This window comes from Myotis myotis, unplaced genomic scaffold, assembly GCF_014108235.1.
Source record: "Myotis myotis isolate mMyoMyo1 unplaced genomic scaffold, mMyoMyo1.p scaffold_m19_p_11, whole genome shotgun sequence".
Classification (NCBI taxonomy): Eukaryota; Metazoa; Chordata; class Mammalia; order Chiroptera; family Vespertilionidae; genus Myotis; species Myotis myotis.
In genome coordinates, this window is record NW_023416315.1 from 42,556,071 (window position 1) to 42,575,354 (window position 19,284).

Here is a 19,284-nt window from a genome sequence, read left to right on the forward strand (position 1 = left end):
AGGAAGGGAGACAAAACATGGATGTGAGAGTACATCATTGATCGGCTGCCTCCTGCACACTCCTGCAGGCTCCCCACCAGGGATGGAGTCACAACCCAGATATGTGTCACAGCTGGGAATCGAACCAGCAACTTCTCAGTACATGGGACAACACCCAACCAACTGAGCCACACTGGCCAGGGCAATATCAATTCTCTTTTTATTTTTTCTCCCAACTATTAAAAAGTCGAGAGGCATTCTTAGCTCAGGATTTGACCTGCGAGCTCTGGTTTGCTGACCCCTGGTTTAGATCACCAAAACCCACAAGCAAAACTGTTCACACTTTAGGAGCTACCACCTTAAACATTTCTCAAGTCTTTAGAAATGTTCAAAAAGAAAATAACCTATCACCCTCCCTAGATGATTTAATCAGTAGTTAAAGACAAAGCCAGATACTCAGATTCGGAGTTCCTTTTACAGTTCTTGGACTTTGTTATGGTTATTGGTCAGCAACTGGTAAAACCAAAGCAAGTGAACTGGCTCAGAGTAAACCAGCAAGATTCATTTAAAAGACTTTTCTCATTGGGGTTTATATAACATTTGTTGCTAAGGTAAGTGGATTTGGAGATAATATTCAATTTTGTAGACAGATCCATTTAAAGTAACCATTTGGAAGTGGAGGGTATTGGAGCTTCAGTGCAGATTCTAGATCCCCAGCCCTGGAGAGGGTCTTTGCATTTAGACAGGGCACACCTCAATCCTCACACATTTACCAGATTGTGTTTTAAGACTTACGGAGCTGCAAAAGACATTTAGGATTCTTTTAACGATTGGTGGGTCCAGAGAGAGATCGCCAATTTCCTTGAACAAAATGTCCCAATAAGGCTTTTAATTTGCTGTACTTCTTTCTCATCTTATTCATAACTCTTGGAAGAAGAGCTTTGTCTAAAATATCTTGTGGATACTGGTAGATTTGGTTTGGAGCGGGGCAAGATTTCCTTCATCTCAGATGACTTGGGTTAAATAAATGAGTGAAACCAGAGGGAATTACATAAAGCGAAACTTTCTGTCACAGAACAGGAGAGAGAGATTCGTCTTATTCCTGGGTTTGGGCGTTTGCTAGTAGAGCTGTGGTGGTTGTAATCCCCACAGGTGCTCCATCGGCCTGGCGCCTCACCTTTGTTGGCTGCTCCCTGCTTAATAGCCTTCGCTGATGAGCTCTGAGGCCAAACCCATCACCGCAGGTAAGTGAGGAAAGGGGGGCTACCTGGGGAAGTGTGGAGTTGAAGACCGAATCCCCTCTTTCTTAGCCAGTCTCTTAATCTGTCCTCTGTGTCGTCTGCAAACCAGCTTGCCTAACTCCTGTTTATTTTACCACGATAAACCCGAGTGGACAAGACAATAGATTGATATTTAAACTAGAAAGGACGCAGAGCATTTCAGAAACTGTAAACATTTGGGAAACCAATGAGAGTCGACCATCCCGTTAGGTTCTGATATTTTTTTAATGCGTGGTATGCATCATTCTGCTTGAGTTCCTTAAATTCGGGGAGTTTTTGCAAAGATGGATCAGCTCAACCAGTTTTATATTTTGGAAGGATGAAATGTTACTGGAGTAAAAAAATCATTAAAAAAAATCAATCCCAAACCTATTTGTTTGAAATGGCTTATGTAAAAAAGATTTTATAGCGGCTATTTTCCATGTATACTCTGAATATGTTTTAAAACATTATTTCTAGGGGTCACATGTCAGATGATGCACTTTGAAATTGGAAACAAGGCTTGAGCCAGGGCAGGAGAAAATGACGAGAGCTGTCAGTGCGTTTTCTGTGTCCAGGCTGGATGTGAAATAGAGTGGCCAGAAATCAAAACTCAGCTCTCACAAACAGTTTCTCAAGATTCACCCACAGCCTAGTTATCTTGTTTAAAGAGATCCACGACCAATTTGATTGTGTTAGGCATCAGTTGTGCCTCTGAACAACCTATCTGATATTTCCTGCCTCAGACTGTCACATTCCATCAGCGGACTGACTTTATCTTGAGCAGCTGCTCATTCTGAGCACACTGTTCTAGCACTCCTGCCAGTTGCAGTCACAGCAGAAGTCTTTTTTGCCATCCGGTGCCGTTGAACCCGTTCCCCAGTCTCCCCCACTCACTCCTGAAAATCCAGGTTCTTATTTCAATATGAGAATTCAGGGCCTGGTGAGCACTGTTGTCTTTTGAGCAACTGGTGCGGTTTGGATGGATTGATTAGTTGCTGATTCAAATGCATTCGGAAGGAAAAAGAGAATCTCTAACCTCTGACTCCCCATTTTGTTTCCTTTAAGGCCAGTCCTGTCGGCTTTTCACACCTGCTCATCATTCCTGGGTGTGTGCGAATAGTATGAGCATGTCTCAATGAACCAGGCCCTGGTTATTAGCCTGTGGGTCCCTCATATCCTTTCTTTTAAAAAATATTTTTTATCGATTTCAGAGAGGAAAGAAGAGAGAAAGAGAGAGAAACATTGATGATGAGAGAGAATCATTGATTGGCTGCCTCCTGCATGCACTCGAGCCCACAACCCGGGCATATACCCATGACCTCCTGGTTCACAGTCGACACTCAAACCATTAAGCCATGCCAGCCTGGCGGTGCCTCATGTACTTGATTCTCCTCCTCTTCTCACTGTCTTCCTCAGTCATAGTTCCCTCACTAGAATACTCTCCAGTCGCTATGCTTCTTAAAGGCAGGATCTACATCTTATTTATCTCTCTTTTTTTCATTTATTGAAGAGTACCCCCCCAGCCCCCCCCAAAAAAAGATATCTCAATATCCTATCCCTGGAACATGGGAATGCTACCACATTTTGAGAATGGGCCTTTGCAGATATCATTGAGATGTGATCATTCTGGATTATCCAGTTGGGCCCTAAATCCAGTAACAAGTGACCTTGTTAGAGACAAATGGAGGAGAAAACAGACAGAGAAGGCAATGTAATGATGGAGGCCACAAGCCAAGGAAGTTGGCAACCACCGGAAGCTACGAGAGGCGTGGACTGGATCCTGCCCTCGAGCTTCTGAAGGGATGGGACCCTGCCATTGCTTTGATTTTGGACTTCTGGCCTCCAGAACTGTGAGAGAATAAACTTATTTTTTTAAATTTAACGTTATTGTTGAAAGTATTACAGATGCCCCTTTTACTTTCCTTCCACCAAGAGGATAAATTGTCTCCCTCCACCGAGAGGATAAATTTCCGTTGTTTTTAGCCACTCAGCTTGTGGTAAGTTGTTATTTAGTTGCGGAAAGCTAATGTATTTCTATCCTTGGCACCTGGCACAGGACCTGACAGGTAGTTAGGTTCTTAGTGTATTTTTCTACGGTAATAAATGATCTGTGGCTAAAAGGCTTACAAGGAGAAATAGGTAAGAACAAGCCAGTTTTAGCTTATCCATACTTTCCCCGTTTGCTCTTTATTTAGGTTAGTAAAACAGTCAAGTTTAGGGACAAGCCTGTGTGCCTAAGCATTGTTACTGGGACTTAGGAAAAACATTGGGAAATAATATGTCCTGCTTTTTTATTGCCTGACTAGCTATGAAAGGTGAGAGTGATTTTCCAATGAAATGACAGGATGCTTTCCCAGTCTCCTTCCTACTTATGAAGGTTGCTTCTCTGCATTCAGAATATAGGGAGCCCCTCCTTCTTGCCTTGGAGCCCTATTTGAGCAGATTCTGGGCTGCAGTATAGGTGTGGCTCAAAGAAACCAAGATGTGTCTTGTCATCTGGCCACTGAAATGGCCGGATATTTTCTAACCATTGTGATCGGTGAAGAAGTCCAGCTCTACTCGCAACCCTCTAGTGTAACAGTTTGTGTTCAAACTGTATAGACGTGAAGAGAAGTGATATTAGACAGTTTCTTCCAACATTAAAAGTAGAAATGGCCCTAACCGGTTTGGCTCAGTGGATAGAGCGTTGGCCTGCAGACTCAGGGGTCCCCAGTTCGATTCCAGTCAAGGGCATGTACCTTGATTGCGAGCACATCCCCAGTAGGGAGTGTGCAGGAGGCAGCTGATCGATGTTTCTCTCTCATCGATGTTTCTAACTCTCTGTCCCTCTCCCTTCCTTTCTGTAAAAAATCAATAATATATATTTTAAAGAAAAGTAGAAATGGTCTGAAGTCAAGATATGCAAGTTACTTGGAGTGATTTATAAAGAACAGACCACTATCCACCATGCTGGAAAACCGTGATGGTTTTATTCTCAGTAGCTTGACATTAATACAGATGCTTTTTATTTTGTGCTGAGAAAAACAATCTGTTACACATAATGTAACTTGAATATACAACATAGAAACGCATCCTAAATTAGTTACAACAAGAACCTACAAAAACTTTATAGGAAAAAGTTACCTAATATTGCCACCATAGTTTTTAGTAGACGGACCCTGTCAGACCCTGTCACCAATGCTCAGCTCTGTAAACAATGGTTATTTCCATGTTCTGGGGAATCGTTAATAACAGGGGCACGAAAATCAGCCTAAAAAGTTCTAGCACATCACTATATACTGTACAGTCCTCAAAAATAATTTATTGTACTGTTTCTAAAAAAAGGTACTAGGGTTGTTCTTTTGCTCTGTTTCCATAGTCTGGAGCTGCACGCGAGCACTTTAGTCTAACAGTCTAAAAACACGAGAACTGAACCGCAATTCACAATCACAGAGACGAGGTGGTGGAGTCGAGGACTTCACGCCCATTGCACACCGTTGGGACAAACGTGCTTGCAGAGGCTGGAAAACAAAGCAGGAGAGGAACGTCAGTGTTTGGCAAGTGGGCAGCATGGGGAAAGGCACAAAGAATACCAGGCACTCATTATTAAGTTGGAAACGAATTCTAACTTGGCTTTGGAAAATGCTCAGTGATTTCATACTGTGGTAGGTCAACTTTCTAAATGCGTTCTGCTGCAAATTAGTTTTCATCCTGGTAAATACCTCCCTCAATGTCATACGTCTTGAAGAGAGTTTATCAGCATTATCATTGTTGAAAGAAGTCACTTGTGGGTTTAAAATTAGCTTTGGTAATCTATAAACTGGTTCGAACACTATGTGCAAAATTGAAAGCTCACTGCAATTTTCTTCACGATTGTTAAATTAATTATGATTTTCAATACCTTAATTAATTTTGTTCTCTTTGGGCAGGGATGGCTCTTACATAGTTCCACGGGTCATCTGTGAACTCCTCTGCCTGAGAGAATGGTTTGCTATATTCTCATTGTTCAAGTGGGTAACCTCAATGAAAACCATAGCAAGGGCTGGTGTCCCGAGAACTTCAGTTTCATAATAGTTCTCCGAAAGGAAGATATTTCAAAGGGATGATGTGCTTGTTAATGACAATAGTGACAAACGGTGTCACGGTGTGAGTCTAACATGTTCTTTCTTTTTATGACACTTAGTTTTTCAAGATACAGTTCATAGCTCTTGTTGTTTTGGAAGTTTTGTTTTTATGAGAAATCTAGCTATAGCTAAGCTCTATTTCACCCTTAACGCTTTTTTTTTTTCCTGAATGAGCACAAAAGCAAGGAGCCCCTTTCTCCGTGGGATGAAACTATGTAGCCAAGAGAATCAGAGATAATTCTACATTACCTTTCAGAGCTGTTTAGGTCCCTTCCCTTGGCTTGTCCATCTGGACATGCTTTGCCTAGAAGGAGCTGATCTTCTTGGCTACCTGACCAAGCCCAGATCAAACCGACCAGTCAGCTGTCCCATTCCTTAAGGGCACATCTCTCAGTTAGTAATCAGACACACAAATGTCAAACTCAAGTGTTCATGCCTGAGAGTGGACATAGTCTTGCTCTATAAAATTGCATTTTTCATTGGAATTTCATTAGACACGAAGGAGAAACTAATTATGAAATCTGAGATTACATGGCATTCAGTGGAGGAGCATTAGCCATATTTGTGGCACTGAAGTCTTTCAGCAGGCCCACCACCAGGGAAGCTACAACCTCTCAATTTTGCAATGATTACTTGGCGAGGTAGGTGAGGAAATCTGTGAAGTCAAGTCTGTGTGGCTGCATAAGGTCACAGCAGAGTCCTGTGACATGCTAACGCTTTTAGAGATGCTTCCCTTTTATCAGTTTTAAGATGACCTTCAGTTTTCTCTATAATATGAGCCCCCTAAAAGCTATAATATCTTTGGGGGGTGGGGAATGGCATAACCTACATTTCCTGAAACATCTATAACAAAGACATTTTAACACAATGTGTGCCAGATAAGTACTTGATAGATAGTGATAGTGATGATAATTCCAAATGTAAGGGCTTCGCTTTATTCTTTGCAGGGTTTCTTTATATACTTTATCTAATTCTAGCTTCATCAAAGTTAGGTCAGGTAGGAGAAAGAACAAGGTAAAGATCAAACCATAGTTCACTGGCCACTTAGGAGAGCACGTCTGGCCATTTAATATGTGCTCTTTCTGCAGCTTCTTTGTATCCAACTGTCTACTCGACATTTCCATGTGGATGTTTAATAGATATTTCAAAATCAAGTGCCAAAGCATAACGCTTGATTCCTTAACTTGTCCCTGTTTAGTTTTCATTTCCTCAGTGAAGAGTCCCAGGATCCAGCCAATTACCCAAACCGGAAGTCTAACATTATGCCCCCTTCCCTCTTTACCCCTCCCCCTATGCCAAGCCTGAAACCAGGTCCAGTCATCTCTGTCTCCACATCCAACTACTTCTAGCTTTGCATCTACCACCCTGGGCCAATCCAGCAATATTTTACTCTTGGCGACTGCACTAGCTGCACCACTGGTCTCTGTTTCCACTCGGGCTTTCCTGTAATAGCTTATCTATACAGCAGTGAGAGTACGTCATTTAGAAATGACTCCACACCTCCAATGGCTTCCCTCTGTGCTCTCCTTACTCTGGCTTATAAATCCCCGGGTGATTCCCATGCCTCTCTGTATCCTCCCAATTTTATGCCCCGCCCCCACCTCTCCCCCCACCCCAATTTTTTTTGCTTTTGTCCTCAAATAGAGTGTATCTGTTTCTCAGCTGCAGGCCTTTGCAAGTAGCTGTTGCCTCTGTAAGAATGTTTTTTCCTCTCTTAATCACATGCCTGGCTCCTCCTTGTCATCCACATCTGAAATGTCACCTCCTGAAAAAGGTTATCATCAGGCCATCTAATCTAAAGTAGCCGACCAGTTACCCTCTGTCACATTACCCAATTTTAAAACTGATTTTGTCTTGCTTTTTTTTTTTATTAGTGTCTTATACTCTTGACTAGAAGAAACTACACAGGGAGCTCTGCTTGTCTTTTTCATGATTTTATCGCTATTGCTGATCACAGAATATACTCTCTATACATATTTTCTGAATGATTGATTAAATGGTTGCATTTCAAAGAAGGTGGGAACCAACGGAAGTTTCAAGAAGGAAATAACCTTTTAACCTGAAGAAATGACCAGCAAAGGTGAGGCCTGCAGGCAGCCTTGTGTGGGGACAGGTAGGCCTTTGTGCTTCCTAAGCCACATGGTGGCATTGCCCATCAACCACCCTTGCAAAGTGGCTCAGGCTGTCAGCATCCTCTAGCAGGCATGCTGCCTTTGACATTTTGACTAATCTCTTCATCTTTTCCAGGATCAAGTTTTATTACTTCTGTGAAGGGTTTTCATTTTCAGAGATTGAAGAAGTATGAAGTGTAATGGGGGCGGGTCTAGGAGAACCAGGGACTGGTATGCTAATGCCCCGTCTGTCTTGGACTAGTCTAATACCCTCTCTTCCTGGATTTTTAAAGACTGTATGAGAAACCTACTGTGCTATGCCCGATACTATTGTGGAACTTGCACTGCTGTTCTTAAGTGTGCTCTTAGAATCTGCTTGCTCACCGCATTCTAACATTTTAAAATTGGGTGTATTTTGACTAGGTAAGCAACACATAGAGGGGCTACAAAGGTAATTGCATGGAACATCCTTAAGTTATAGTTTCAAATAACCTTCTACTAGACATCCTGGGGACATCATTATGAGAGCTCACAAAATAACTGAATCATCTACCTGCTTCACAGGGACATTAAAGGGAACAGCCTATGTTGCAATGTCTAAACTCTTTGAGAGGAAGATTATATAAACTCAAGGTTTTCTTACAAAGAGTAATAACAGCAAAAACACTCCCCAAACTCTTTCTGCAGCTGTTTCTTCCCTAAGCACATTTTAGTGTATTAAAGGGAATTGTAACTTGCATTTCCCTGCTTCTCTTTTACTGTTTCATCTGTAGCTTTTGCCAGTGTATTTTATTATGTAAAAAAAAAAATCTCATTTTTGTACATGCTGCTGAATATAGTAGAGGAAATTACTGTTTTATGAGTCTAGTATCTCAGTTACTTTGTCTTTCATAAATATTTCACATATGTCTCCCATATTAGTCTCTTTAATATTCCCCCAGGTAGTAAAAGATGTGTAAGAGCCCAGTACTATGTGTGTGTTTGCGGTGAGCTTTTGCTATTATTCTAATGAAATTCTCATGAGATTTTTAATGGTGTAAGTTAAGCCCATATTCTTAAGTGCGGTTAAGCAGATTTCTATAATCATCCTTTCTGTCAGAAATAAAGAGGCTGCAGGCTTATTTTGGGCTTTTCTGGGAGTGGGGATTAGTTACTCTAGGCTAAGGTGCTACTTTTTGCTAGCCAAATTGAAAACTGAAGATAGCTGAAAAAGTGCCACCATTGATCACAAAAGGGCAATTTACACCCACCAAAAAGCATATTTTGCTTCTCAAACTTTGTAAAGCATTGGAGCAGCCAAGTGGCAGTTTTGTCTCCACTGTGAAATTCATTTCTCTTCCACCAGTAATGCTTGCGCAGGCCAGGCTTTGGAGAAAATGGTCGTATTTTTTTCAGGGAATTAAGCCATCAATCAATGCTAAACATATTTATTTAATAGATTCTTATGGATGCCAAGTGTTAGTCAATCCAGTGGCTGAGACTTGGTTCCTGAGGACCAGTGTGTTACTGTAACTGTGTAATATATCAGACTTGGAAAAGGAGTAAACAAACATTGAAACAGAGACATTCCGCCAGTTTGTTCCCATCTGTTCCATTTCCTTGTTCTTAGTGACCCAAAATTTTCCCCCCAGTATGTCAGCTTGTTTAGATATTTTAATGCTATGGTCATAGAAGCCAACTTCTACCAGCTGTTTGTTGCCTTGTCTTCCTGCTTCGTCGGTGAACCTGTTTTCTTATTCATCGCCTTAATTTTGCTTGTGCTAGGGCCCCTTGGTCCCATTCCAGAAGTTCATCTGCTGATTAATATATGTTAATATCTGGGCAGATGATGACACTACTAGTCCCTGGTTTGGTAGCCTTGCTATGTGTCAGAGATTTTGCCGTGGAAGACAAAATCCATTGTTAAGAAATGTGGGCTAGATTCTCAGGGTAATGATTTTAAGCTGTTAACAGTGGATTTAAGAGGAAATTATATTCCTATGATGTGGGGAAAAAAATCTATGGATCTAAACGTGGAGTTAGGAGTTAAATGCAAAGACTTCTTTATTCAGTGATTCATTTCTTGTGAGACAAGATTCATGGAAAGAGAAAATTTGGCATGTACCTTTTTTATAACCCATGATGTGACTTAATTGCCTTTTCAACAGAAATTCCACTGATCTTCAACTAAATCCCTCAATCCGTTGTTGCCACTTCACACTGTCATGCTTTCTTTCTAATCATGTGCTTTTATTCTCACCTTCCTCCCTCAAGAAACACAAACCCACGCTGGATACAAGTAACTTGTAATTGAAAGGACTCAATAATTTTTTGCATTTTTCTTACCTACTCTTAGTTGCCCAACATCTCTGGTTTCTCCTCTTTTCTATCTCAATGTGTTTTCAGGCAGGAATAAGAAACTTACCCTGAGGCTCCAATACCTAATATAAACTATAATGTGCCACTATGCCTAGGGATCAAACTCTGAAGCCAAAAGTGTTAAACTCTAATAAAATAATGTCAGACTCTAGTCCTCTTATCTAGTGGTACTAATCTTGTTAGCTTCACCTTCAAAGTCCATACAGCATCTGAGCACTTTATTAGCTTTCATTGCTACCACCCTGACTTAAGACACCAACATCTGGAGTATATAATACTTCCTGCATGATGTCTCTGCTGCTCCCTGTCTTATATTCTGCCCCTACAGCTAAAATGATGAAAATGGTGCCTTTAAGGTCAGTTCACTTCAGATGAAACCCTTGTTTATTTCTCCAGTTATTTCAATAGAGAAATAAAAGTCCTTACTATGACCTCCAAAGTCCTACATGGTCTGCTTCCTCTCTGTCCTTATCTCCTCTCACTTTCACCCTTACACATTTCCCTCTAGCCACATTTGCCTCTGTGATGTACTTCCACTTTAGACCTCTACTTTTGCCGTTCCCTCTGCCTGGAATGTCTTTCCCCCAGATATGGATGGACATGTTTCCCTTCTTGCATTTCCTTCATGTCTTGGCTCAAATCTGGCCTGTTTACAGAGAACTTGCCTGGCCACCCTATAAAAAAAGTAACTCTCTTTAACCCCAGGACACCTTATTTGTCTATGCCCCATATTATTTTTTGCACTTCACTTAGCAGCTGATAACAATAGTATTATTGGTTTGTCTGACTGTGCCTACTCTTGCCTGTTAGAATGTAAAGCACCGTGAATGTAAGCTTAGAGCTGTGCCTAGGTCCAAAAGTTTCTTGAATGAATGAGTGAATTATCCATCATTTTTTTTTTTTCATATTTACCTGTTAAGGGTCCCTTTCCTAAAGTCTCTGAATTAACTCCAGGTAGGGAAGATGTTTAAAATTGTTTTTTCATATGATAGGGATTTTGTGGTATAAGTACATAGGTATCTCCCTTTTTTGGTGTTATTCAGAGAGTTTCACTTACTATGAAAAGGGAGTAGGAAGGAGAAATAGTGTAGCATAAACGGATACTAGACACTGCTTGCTTTCAGATATTCATAATCTAAAGTCAGTATATGGGCAGTATTTGATTATATACATAATTTCTTTTTAATTAGCATATCTTCATAGTTCTGGTCATGGTACCATGTTCCCAAAGGCATTAATGAATTTGGGGTTACATGGAAATGTATATGACTATATGACTATAGGTATCTCATACAATATTGAACTCTGGTTTAGGAACCCCCTTTGAACTACTGAGTTTATGTTACTTTCAAATATATGGGACGGAATGGAAAATGTACAATGTAATTTAGCTCAAGAAAGTGATATTTGCTTTTAAAGAACTATTTAAGCGAAAGAAATTATATTTTTGGTATATACATTTAGCTGGTCACCATCAACAATATTCCTTTGTTTTTTTTAAATCAAATCTCATTTTCCAAGCAGCTTTGTGGGTAGCCCCTCTGGAGAACCACACCTTCTCTGTGCAGCCGGGTAAGGGATCCTTGGGTCTCAGATGGGCATGATTTATGTCACTGAACGCCCTGGCATGGGCTTTGGAGAGGAATAAAAGTCTACACTCATGCTATAGAACAACATGCTGTCACGTGTGGCACTGAAGGAAAAGCTTTTGACTAAAAAAATTGAATTTTCAGATGCTAAGATTCTTATTGTCCTAATGGTCTCTGCCATGAATTTTGTAACTGAGCTGAGGCGGGAAATCCAGAGAGGCCAGAGGAACCACATAGTAGCTTTTGAGTTTCATCTCTGACTTCAGTTATCAAATTCCTGAGTGTATCTAATAGATAGGGCCCTGGTTTTCTCATCTAGAAATGTGGTTATTAGAGTAAATGATCCATAGCATCTCTTCCAGATCTAGCCCCTGGTCACTGTTATTAAGGAAGGTGGGCTGCATTTGCTTGGGGAAAACCAGCAAAATATTAGAGGTAAAGAGAAAATTATTTCAAGGCTGCAAAAGAGCAGTCGTGAGACAAATGGAAATGTTAAATAGAACACAGGAGAGGTATTAAACATCCATCTGCTAATATATGTAGGGTTATCTATTACAGCTCTCTATTCTCCCATCCTCAGTGAGGAAGGCATGAAAAGGAATAGAATGAGATTCCCAGGAAGGCTGTGGAAGTGCCTTCCCAAAGGGAAAATGGATTGACATCTTTCAGATTTGGATGCTCTAGATATATTTGGCCTGGAAGCAGATCGCTTAACTTGCCAAATACTCCAGGTGTCTCATGCATTAGCCACTGAGGATTTATGTCTATAACATCCCTATGCCTACAGCAGGGAGACCATCATTCAGTCTGTGTTGCATAATAACTTGCTAATTTGCCTGGCCATGGAGCACATGGTGTCATTCTGGGACTCCCTGACCTGTAAAGGGGACTGACTATGCTGCTTTTCTGGACTTGCACTATACAGAAGAAATTTGAGTGTTGCCTGCTACTTTATTCTGTTATAAAAAAATCATATTTGAACTTGAAAATGGCTTGCCCTCTCCTAATTGGGGTATCTTCAAAGGTTTGGCCATTGATATGTGCAAAGCGTGTCCTCAGCTGCTTGCTTTCTGCTGTGATAGCTCTGTGGGAAAATGTGCTGTGACTGACTAAAAGACTGTTCACTTGACCTTTCTATACTACTGATTCCTTCTTATAATGTGAAAATGCTTTGTAATAAAGAATCATTCTATTAATTGAGCAGTTCACACATTGCCCCCTAGACAAGTGCCCTTCTGCACAAGGTTTTGGCAGAGGAAATCAATCTCCACATGCCCATGGCTCCTGAGGGACTCAAACCTGGGCAGCATTACAGCAGAAGCCTCTTGGCTGAACTTAATGGTAATGACATGCATGTATCTGAATGATCACCATGAGCAAGAGAAGCACACATCCCCGTAGGAGAAAGTCTGTGCACATAATGGCTCTGAAGATGATCGGGCACACTCCATTTCTCACCTCTCTCTCCCCAGGCTATTCTGATGCAAACCCATTTTAGTGACAACGACATTCTGACCTGCATGAGTCCTATAAGGGTTTTATGCTGCGTAACTTCACATGCACACCCAGTTTTTACCTTCAAAATTAATGCAGTTCTACTTACATTCGCAGCATCCCTTCTTGATTGCCTGTCTGTGGGAACCAGCTCCTGCAAGCCCCTTTGCTTCTATAGCTGAACAAAATAAAGAATGACCTCTTTTCTTTCTCATCCAAATACAAAGAAAGTTTGCTTATGTGAGTGGGTGTGAAAGCAGCAGACAAGCATAAGTTAGGACTTTTGGGTCTCTGAGTACTGGTCTTGAAAAGAGCATTCCCAGTTTCACTAAATGTTTTCTGAGTGGCCAGGTGCTTCTGTGACATAGATGCCTTCTCTGGAGGGTTCTGGAGAGAGCTGGGGAAAAAACTGCACAGGGAAGTGGCCATTGGCGTCACAAATACCTCTCCCTCTCCGAACCCGTGCCTGTATCCTCTTTGAGGGTCATCTAAGAGGCCCTCCCTGCTCTGCACCCATACCAGTGGATAAAGTTGACAGGATAGTGTAGACTGAGGTTCTCAAAATGTACTCCTTGGATCACTTCCATTGAACCAGCAGGGGTATCTTTTGCTCCAGACCAAATGAATCAGAATAGCTATGGGTGGGGCTTGAGAATCTCTACTTCAAAGAGTTGTCCTTTTTTGTACACAAATATTGGGAATTATTGGCCCAAAGGTATACTTACTGGAGAAAAGTTAATGTTTCCTTTATATTTATTATACTGACTCCCACTGTGTATTGTTAATAGCACACAAGTAAAATTGGTATTTTTTACACCTAGCAGTATTCAAATATTTCTCATATGGTGAGTTTTCTGAGATGGCCTTAAGCACGCTCTTTCTTTCATGCCTGCTTCTGAGTTTGGTCATGCTTTGCCATCTCCCTGGAGCTACTGCTCAGCTTTAAAAATCCAATACCAATACTCTTTCTGCTATCAACCACCTTAGGGGTTTTCAGAGAGCGCACCTAGGCTCCAAGGTCATGTGGTATTTCTGCTACTCTCTTGCCAGAGAATTAACTGGGAATTAATACGACTACACCTTCAGTCTAGGTGTATCATGTTGCTGTAATCTCTGGTAAGAGGGCAGTACTGATTAATTTAGGACTTGGAGAGTGTTTCATGACAAAACTGGCCACAAATTCTTTGAGAGGTGGGGACCCTTAAATCTGGGCAGGCACTGTCATGCTCTCTACAATCCCATGTGGTGAGGCATCCCGCCAAAGAGCCAAGCGTCAGAGTGAAACTACTGTGGACCCTGCAGATCAGTTCAGTCTGAGGTGATACTGCAGAAGGACTCCAGTCAAAGGCCTTATGGAGCATAATAACTGCTCAGCCAAGTCTTGCCTGAATTCCTGACCCACAGAATCATGAGGCACAATAAAAGGGTTGTTGTTATAAGTCACTAAATTTGGGGGCTGTTTTCTCTGTGAGAATAGATAACTATTGTGTGTGTGTGTGGGGGGAGGGGGTGGGGGGTGGGGGATATATTTTTACCTCTGGAGGGAGTTAAACAACCAGCAGCAATATTGGTAACAATAAGTTAACACAATAAAATGCCTGCATAATAATTGCCAGTACAACCTAATAAAACATATGCTTTACCTAATGAATTTAGAGAAGTTTAAAGATTTTTCTTGATTTATAAAACAACTTACTTCCCAGTATTTAGAAGGGAAATGGGTATAAGTTGTGCTGGATATGCAATGGAGGAAACAGGCACTGAGATATTAAACCAGTTGCTAAAAGATTCATCACAGCTGGTCAGTAACATGTTCATACGCAGAACTAGATCTCAAAGACCAGTCGCTTTCATACTTCTTTGCCTGCAATTCACAGCAATAAGTGTTTTTACTTGGACCTGGTACACATCCATAAACTCTGGAGCAAATGTCCTGAAATACTACTTACCCTTTTTACATATAATGTACTCTAGGAGATTTATTCTATTCTCTTTCATAAAATGCTGGTCAAATATACCGAATACATTTCATGACCCATTAATGGGTTACATTCTATAGCATCACGGGACCAGGGGTTCACCACTGTCATTCACAGGTATTTAGAAATGTCTGGTGTATAGAAGGTACCCAAACATTTAATGAATGCATTTAATGAAAACAGTTCCAAATTATTAAAATGGGAAAGTTTCAATCACAAGTGTGGAAAGCCAGTGTCAACTTGTGAATCATTTTATATCTTTGCGCGTAACATCTATTCTTCATTTCTTCATCTGTAAAATATAACTCTGATATCTAGTACTCATGGGACAAAATGAGCCCACAAATAGAAAACTATTTTGAATTAAAGATATAAAATTACAAATAAGAGATAAATTACTCAGTACTTTGAGAAGTCTAGAGCTATCACATAAATACTTCCCTTATTGCTTTAATATCACTTCACTAATTTGTATTAATTAGAGGAAAGTTGCTGAAAATGAGGTCTAAATTTAGACTTTTAAAAATAAAGATTTATTTAAAATTTTATTGAGTAACAATACAGTCATAAAATGTTGGTCTAGGTCGATGCCCACCTGAAATATTAATTGGGCTACTAGCAGATTCACATACTGAGTAAAGCTTAAGTCCATTACAGTCGAAGTTCATTGTTTTAGTGTATGTGAATATTTCTGAAACCGTGAAGAGAGACTTGATTGGGTAAAGTTCCCTTGTTATCCCTTCAAGGATTTATTAATTCCTGGTGTATGTACCACAAAATGCTACCATTTCAAAATTAACTGAGGTTTGGATGTATGAGATTTTGAACCATGTCTGTGGAAGATTTATGGACTTTGTTAAATTGCTCAAATTATGACCAAGAGCTCTGAGCTAGCAACAAGATTATTTTTACCAGGCGTGAGTCTTGCTATACAGTTTCAGGTAACCTTCCTTTCATTCTCACTGTAGAGCCTACCAAGTGCCTAGCCTCATAGGAACTTTCCTAGCTTGTATTCTAAGTGAAGTAGCATGATACAGCAATTTGGTGCACTGGCTTTGAAATCAGAGAAACTGACTTTAAATTCTGGTTCTGCCACTTTCCATATGTGTGACTCTGGGTAAGTTTATTTATCTCAAAGAGTTGTGAGTGTGTTATGAGATACAGTACACAAGTACACGTATGAAGTATTTAACACAATGCTCAGCACATAGAAAACACTCAATAGATGATAGTTCCTGTGAGGTGTTATTGTTATTGTTAATTGTTGTCAGTTCTTTCTTGTTTTCTCAAGACATAAGCAGGTTTCTCTAATATCCAAAGAAAATTACTTCACAAGTTTTATCATGTTCTGGGACTCAATCATGTGGTACCAAGAAATGTAGCTGAAAAGAGAGTAACGTCTCCACCCCTATTGCAGCTCTCAACCACAAAGTGCTGCATGCAGGGCATCACTGAATATGTGTTATCAGCCATTGGTTTTCTCTTTGTTTGCTGGGGGAAGGGCTGCCCTGATCAATTGCATACTTTCTTGGAGAAACTGGGCACTAATGCGATTGCTCACTCTGTGATGCTGAGCTATTTTGAAATATCCTTTCTAATTGACTTGAGGCAAAATTGTGAAGTAGTCATTTGTCTCTGTCACTCCAGTCCTCCTTCCTCCTCTCTGGACTCCACTCCTTCTTCCTCTTCATCCTTCTGTCAGTGAATGTCTCCTACTTTATATCATAGATGAGCTGAAAATGACTTAAAAGGTGGTCCCCTTTGGGTACATTTAGAGGATGCTAAAGAATTAAGCAAATGATTCTCTAAGGATAGTGTTTCAGATATTTGCAGGTCAGTTGGAGAGAAGTTTGGACTGGAGAGTTACGCTGGTAAACCTTCTGTTCAAACTCCCTTCTCAGCTAGTTCTCAGCTGAAGAAACATCATCATTGAAATAGAGGAAAATCTATTCCAGCATTTTCCAAGGTGTGTTCCATGGGAGGTTAGTTGGTTTAACTATTATCAAATACTTTTAAGAAACTCTGTAAATAACAACATTAAAAGGCTTCCTTGCTGTAGAGATTCTCAAAACCTTTAACATGCTCAGGTTAACAGAGGTACTTTGAACTTCCAAGGGTACATTTAGGATGCAGAATTTTCCCTCTTATTTGATTGTTTATCTTCCTCTTTTAATTTTTCATGAAGCAACTTCATTTATGTGACACAGGACATACTTTACAGAGCACCAATCTAGTTCAGCTCTCTAGGACAATGAGTAAACTGAGACAGGGAGCAGTAAAGTGAAGTGCTCAAGGTTGCCTACTGAACTGGTTGCAGTCAGGACTCAAAACCAGGCTCACTGACTCCACAACATGGTCAAAAATCCCACTTGCAGCTACAGATGTAATATCTGTCTTCCCTGCTGGATTGTGTGTACTTCCAAAACAGGAACTTACACTCTTCTGCTCACCACTGGATCCATAGCACCTAGCACAGCACCTGACACCCAGCGGTTGAACCAGTACTTATTATAATTGAATTGAGATTGTTCATGGGGACAGACATGTGCTGTCGGTTCCTATCCATTGCTTCCCCTCCCAGCCTGCTCCCTACTATAGTGCTGTATATGAAGGGGTGAGTTCCATACTTACACTGAGAATATGTGGTCCCAGTTCCACTGACACTGAACCTGTTGAGGTGCAGCCTGTGTGTGACCACATTCTTCTGGGGTTGGAACAGCACGATGTGCACCTTGGGTGCAAACAAACAGCCCAGGACCACGAAGCCACTTAGGCTAACGGATATGCACATGGTTGTCGTCTGCACCTATAAGAATAAGTTGCCTGGTTAAGCGTCTGGCTGTAAATTCAATCAAGGGGCCAACTAAAAAGAGCACTGAAAAAAGACCAAATTTAAAAATCTCGAATCATCCACAGTTCTGTTCTTATTATAGACAAACCATATAAATATAAATATATTAAATCTTCCAAGTTTGAGATGTTCATGGAAACATTACTTAGGATTTGTAAACACACACTATTTGTGTTAGGTGCTTCTGAATGCTTGCCAAGACTTCACATTGATTTTCATGTCTTGCTTGTTTTTCCTTTATATATGTATAAAGATATTTCTGCAGGATCACTGAATTCAGAATCTTAAATAGTAAAAATTCCAATAGTCAATAATAAACTGACCAGCTTGCTGATGGTGTCAATCAGCTTGACTTATTTTAAGCTTCACTATATTAGGAACAAATTTGATTGGGCCTTTTGCGTTTTTCTACCTCTCTCTTGCTGGGAGCTCTTCCTATTAGTTAGTGGCTTTCCTAGTCAATATTGGGGGACACTGTCAACTTTCTTCCAAGGTACCTATTCTTTTAATTACTTCACTGGCATCTCTCTGGAATTTTGATACATCATGCACTCCCTGTTCAATTTTTTTATTCTCTAGGCTTCTATATGCCCATCCTTGACAGATGATTTTCACTTTCTCCCTCTTTGCTTCCCCTGAAAATATACCTCAGAACTAGGTTTTAGCACCTCTTCTTTTCATGCTCTCCTTCTTCATCTTCTCTGATTTCATCATTTGTTCTGGCTTTAGCTTCCATAGGGTTTTTGAAAAATCCCAAACTAGATTCTACATATTTTATCAGTTTTTATACTGAAAAATAGAATTAATTATTTCTTATATAAGTTTCTACTCAGAGTAGCTATAGTAAATCCTGGAGTAATTTTTGATTTCTTTTTCATTCCTCCCACCCGCCCCCCTCCAGACAATGCTATTATCGGATAGCATAATTCCTTATGACTTAAAGTTTCCAACTTTCTTCTTTAATAAAAGAAAGCCGAATACTGAATAATTAACTGGAGAAGCCACATACTTTTAGAAGGCTTCATTCTGTTTTAATAAAGAAAAAACCCAGGTTACATTTGTAGCATAATTCTTTAGACTCTAGTTTTACTTTAAAGGATGCAAACATAATCCATTCTTAGTATCTTAAAGCACTCGTCTCCCTTAACTAGTCCAGTGACCTCCAACTTGGCCCCAAATTGCGAGCTCTTTTCTCTTTTGTCAACTCTTCAGAAAAGAATCCACCGTCTAATTCCATGATGTAAAAGCCTTGATAAATAATATCTGTGTTATTTACAGTGAGTTCAATTCCTGGCATGATTTGTTTTTTTACATATATGTATAATATTATATTAGAACTGCACTCTTCCTGCCTTGGTTTTGACTTTGGAACCAATATGAGAGAGAATAGATATCACAGTAAGGGTGAAATGAATTCAAATGTGCAAATTTTCAAGCATTTCTATAACTTTGAAACTCCTGATACACATTAAGACATTACAAGGAGAGAAGAAAAGAGGCTTTCATGAGGAGAATATCCTGGAAAAAGCTGTGCTGTGTGCCCTGTACCCTCCAATCC

At 40.3% G+C, this 19,284-nt stretch overlaps 1 protein-coding gene across 2 annotated transcripts in view; it reads right to left on the reverse strand.

Moving 5' to 3' along the window:
• Positions 1-4,196: 4,196 nt before the first annotated feature.
• Positions 4,197-19,284, reverse strand: part of GRM3 (glutamate metabotropic receptor 3) — a 194,977-nt gene continuing 179,889 nt past the window's right edge. Inside the window, exons 5-7 of one of the 2 annotated variants that reach the window (XM_036328329.1) lie at positions 17,507-17,681; positions 13,006-13,074; positions 4,197-4,741 (exon numbers count right to left, since the gene is read on the reverse strand). In XM_036328329.1, the coding sequence (XP_036184222.1) occupies positions 4,668-4,741; positions 13,006-13,074; positions 17,507-17,681 (318 nt within the window). In that variant the 3' untranslated portion in view covers positions 4,197-4,667. The remainder of the gene's footprint in view (positions 4,742-13,005; positions 13,075-17,506; positions 17,682-19,284) is intronic. The other variant, XM_036328330.1, reaches the window with a different exon arrangement.